The sequence below is a fragment of the Ischnura elegans genome, chromosome 8 (genome assembly GCF_921293095.1).
Source record: "Ischnura elegans chromosome 8, ioIscEleg1.1, whole genome shotgun sequence".
NCBI classification, from domain to species: Eukaryota; Metazoa; Arthropoda; class Insecta; order Odonata; family Coenagrionidae; genus Ischnura; species Ischnura elegans.
The window spans coordinates 117237819-117242230 of NC_060253.1; the positions used below are offsets into that span (position 1 = coordinate 117237819).

Consider the following 4412-nt stretch of genomic DNA (forward strand, 5'->3'; position numbering starts at 1 on the left):
AAGGTTGGGATATGGACAAGTGAACAAAAAACCAACTAACGATGTGTAATCTAGCGATTACCTTACTATTTCAAGTCGGAACATCCCGAATGAACTTTAAAATGCATATAACTTACTGCCATCTGACTCATTCACAATCCTGGATAATTAATACTCACCACTATGAATTGCAATTGCAGGCGCAATACACAGTTAAGGATTTGGCGGAAAAACGACTGATCCAGGAAAACACGCAGTTCATCCCTGTAAATTAAATTCAATTGAACTCAAAATAAGGAACAATATACGAAAGATTATGGAATTCCGTCTCCCTGAAAAAGATCGACCAATTAAAGTGACATTAATCAAGGTTATCTGTAAAATAAATCAGCATGCATGAAATTCTGCTAAAAACCCTAATCTAAATAACTCAAATCAAGTCTTTCTATCGCTTTAATAGTGTCAACTAACGTCTATGATAACATCACCCAAACCAAAACGGGTTTACTGTTAACCTTACGAAAAAATGAGCTTACCATCTTGATATTTTGAGCGTTAGCAACTACAGCAGACTCCCGATTATCCGGGTGCGGATTATCCGTGCTGCGGATTATCCGTGCATGATTTTTCACTCTTCGTTGAAATTTTTCGCGATCTTTAAAAAAAAATCGCCGGAGTTCCGTATTTAGTAGGATAAACTTAAAGCCGTTTCACATTAAATGGGTGCTCATTGTGTCATCCGTGGTAAGGAGTAGTGAATATAAATTCGTCTAAAGAGAAAAATGTCCAGTTCCGGGACGACTATTTAGCCTTAACTCTAATTTCTTCTCGCTACAGTTTTTGCGAAAATTAATTGAACGAAAGAATTCTAGCTTACGTTAAAAGTCAAATGCAAGTTTTGAAATCATCAGAAATGGATGGATTTACTAATATAATGAACAATTAGAATAACAAGAACACGCACAGTCGGAACGCGTCACAAGCGACGACATGGGGGTAGAATACGACCGGCCGCAGGGAAGGGGCTAGGCTGTGCAGCGGAAGCACGAGGAGAGGGGGGAGGAGGAGGGGGCTTGGAGGAAGAGGGGGCTTGGAGGGGAAGGAGCGCGTTTTCTTACGACTGCTACGAGGTTATACAAACGTTCGTCTCTTGACTCCTCCCTTCGAGTTAAAGAGAGGAAGGTGATCCTTGAATAAATGACTCGTGCAGGAAGTGAAAATAATTATGACGCTCATAAGAAATCAAGAAAGCAAAATATAAAGATGCATTTGTAGCGAAAACATCTTAGCGGTTTTTTCGTGCAGCCAAATACAGGAACTGGTGATTCTTGGATAAATCGATAAATGAAAGTTATGGTGCCATGCTTGACAATTTTTTAAAAAGTCAGAAATGCGTCGTGTTTGGACTCATTCTTTCTTATACTTGGTGCACGCTACTATTATCGAAGTCATATGGAGGCAAAACCGTAATTATGGAAAGTTGCTTACTGTCAGCGAAGAACACAGTGGGTGACTCATGCTGGCAGCTTGGTTCATATATTGGGGTCAAGGAAGTCAGGTTGCGTGAATAGAATTCTACTGGAGAGGAGGGGAAAGACTTCAAAAGATACATTTCCTATTGCCCTCAGGTAACTTGAAGCTTTTGCTCAAGGCTAGTGAACCTTTCTGGGAACTTAAAGTAATATGATATTTTATTTTGAGGCCAATAATGTATCACCTACGTAACATATGATCCCTGCGCGAAACATAATCTGGGGTGACTTGGGCCTGTTGGATGGTCTTAGAAAGGTGGATGGGGTAAAAGGGGTAGGTTGAGGCCTGATGAAGAATGGAGGGATGAAGTCGTCCTAAACTTCGTAACTTAGTGATTACTTTTTGCTGACACGTGTGAGTAACTGCCGGCAGCAACATATCGATTAAGGCTTGAGTTTTGTGGGTCTCCCGCAGTCGCGGCTTATGCTTCGTGGTTCTCTGTTGCATGTGCCATCGTTAATTAGGTTGTCCGGTGAACAATTCATCCACCTGGAGGAAGTAGCATGGCTGATAAACGCAAGAAAATTGTGTTGACTGTAAAACAGAAACTGGAAGTGATTAATAAACTAGAGAAGGGGGAATCGGTGATAAAGATTTCCAGAGATTATGGCATTGGATGTCAAACAGTGCGTGATATTTAAAAAAATAAGACCAAGCTAATGGAATACGCTAGGAACTGTGACAGTGGCGCAGGACCATCAAATCGCAAGACAATGAATAGTGCATCATACGAGGAGTTGGACGCCGCAATGCTTCAATGGTTTACCCAGAGGAGAGCGGAAGGCACACCTCTTTCTGGTCCAGTTGTCACAGATAAAGCAAAGTTTTTCTACAAGCAACTGGGCTTCGAAGGCGAGTTCAACGCATCATCTGGGTGGCTAACAAGATTTAAAAATAGACACGGCATACGTGAAATAAGTATTCAAGGAGAACGACTGAGTGCTAACAATGAGGCTGCAGTAGCGTTTCGGGAAGAATTTCAGCAGTTTGTGACTGAAGAACGGTATGACTCCAGCCAAATTTACAATGCTGACGAGACGGGGCTATACTGGAAATGTCTGCCGTCTAAAACGCTAGCGTTCGTGCAAGAGAAGCATGCACCCGGCCACAAATCCTCCAAAGAACGATTGACAGTGATGTGCTGTGGGAATGCTTCCGGGAGCCATAAACTTAGATTGTTAGTCATTGGAAAATCGAAAAGGCCTCGATCCTTTAAGGGCACTGAAGGAAGTCAGCTTCCCGTTGATTACAATCAAAAGGGAGCGTGGATGGACCGAGAGATATTTGAGTATTGGTTCCACTCAAAATTTGTTCCCCAAGTTCGTTTGTTTTTAAAAGACAAGGGATTGCCTCCGAAAGCAGTGCTACTCTTAGACAATGCCCCTTCCCATCCGAATTAGAAAATTTTAACGTCAGACGACGGATTAATAATTACTAAGTTTTTGCCCCCAAGCGTCACATCAATTATACAGCCAATGGATCAAGGCGTCATTGCATCAATGAAAAGAAATTATCGCGTTGGTCTTCTGCGAACCCTATCCATTGAAGATGAAAATTTGATGAACTTCTGGAAGAAAATGACAATATTAGATGCAATTCACGGTGTATCTCAGGCTTTGCTTTCGGTGAAAGCTATCACACTAGTTCGTTCGTGGATGAAACTTTTGCTAGACCTCGAAGGTGATTTCGAGGGATTTTCAGAATCAGATGTGAGTGATCCCAACTTGGGGGAACTAGTAAAAATTGAAAGGGTTCGAAAATGTTGATGTAGAAAACTTAAACGAGTGGTTGGAGAGAGACGAAAGTGAACCGGGATTCCGTCATATGACGGATGAGGACATTATTAACGCCGCGATCTCTACCGGAGTGGCGAGTGAGGAGGGGAGTGAGGGGAGTGAAAGTGACGAGAGCGGAGAGGAGGGGAGTAGCGACCGCATGACCAAGGCCCTTATATACTGGTTACTAATCTTTGGCTCAATGTTGTTGCCTTGACTGACGCTCCCACCCCTCAAACCCCTCCAGAGAAACTCTGGCGCGCAGTGGCGCTACCACTAGGGGAAATATGGAACTAACTGCGGTCTCGGCGGCGGTTCGAAAGCAAATCGGGACGAGATGGAGTGATAAGAGTCGGATGTGGACGAATTATAGGAGGAACGATTAGATTCATTGAATAATTTCACCATGGAAATGCGCTATGGGCTGTAAATCACTAGTTCCTTAGTTTCGGCGGGTAAATAGGACCTAGTGAAGCCAAAGTAACAATAAATTTATCTGCATTAGGGTTTTACCTAACTCTCGGAATTTTCTGATCGAAGGCGGCGGCAGTTGGAAAAAAACATATAGGTACATTAAAAGGCATTTCTCCCGTTAACAGCCATTTTACACCGTGCACATAATTGCACAAACTGATGAATTTACTAAGGCGCTGTCAAAATAACATCGTGCAAAGCGATAAAGTGCTAGAACGAATACATGCAAGATGGTGAAATAGCCCCTATTCTAATTTCATTGAAATATCCGTGCAATTGCACGCCAGATGGGGATAGAATAAGATCTCATGATGGCCACTGCTAGTCTTCTTTACAGAGTGAGTCAACACTTCCAATGGTCATTTTAACAAAACACAACAAAGAATCACTCTCTCGTCGCCTAGGGTCCGGTCTCCCAGATGCCAACGTATGGTGAGGATATGATTGATCAGTTCACCTTACACATGCTTATATAGGGTTATGTTATGCAAGCAGTTACATAACATACAGGGTGAATTCTGAAAGTGATGCAATTGAATAACCCGTGCCACCCCAATTGGTTGGAGTGGGATCAAACTACTTGGAGTAGGAGGAATGGACTCTAATCATTGTTGCAAGACCAATCTGATCGCTTTCTAAGCTATGGAAGGA

At 42.5% G+C, this 4412-nt stretch overlaps 1 protein-coding gene across 1 annotated transcript; it reads left to right on the plus strand.

Annotated features, from left to right (window-relative positions):
• The first annotated feature begins 2171 nt into the window (after positions 1-2171).
• LOC124164502 (jerky protein homolog-like) lies at positions 2172-2912 on the plus strand. Its single transcript, XM_046541831.1, has one exon. It carries the CDS (start codon positions 2172-2174, stop codon positions 2910-2912), a length of 741 nt encoding a protein of 246 aa, XP_046397787.1.
• The last annotated feature ends 1500 nt before the right edge of the window (positions 2913-4412 follow it).

Bases quoted from the DNA above. Each gene is read 5' to 3' on its own strand.
- LOC124164502 (XM_046541831.1), top strand. From the start codon at position 2,172: ATGGAATACGCTAGGAACTGTGACAGTGGCGCAGGACCATCAAATCGC.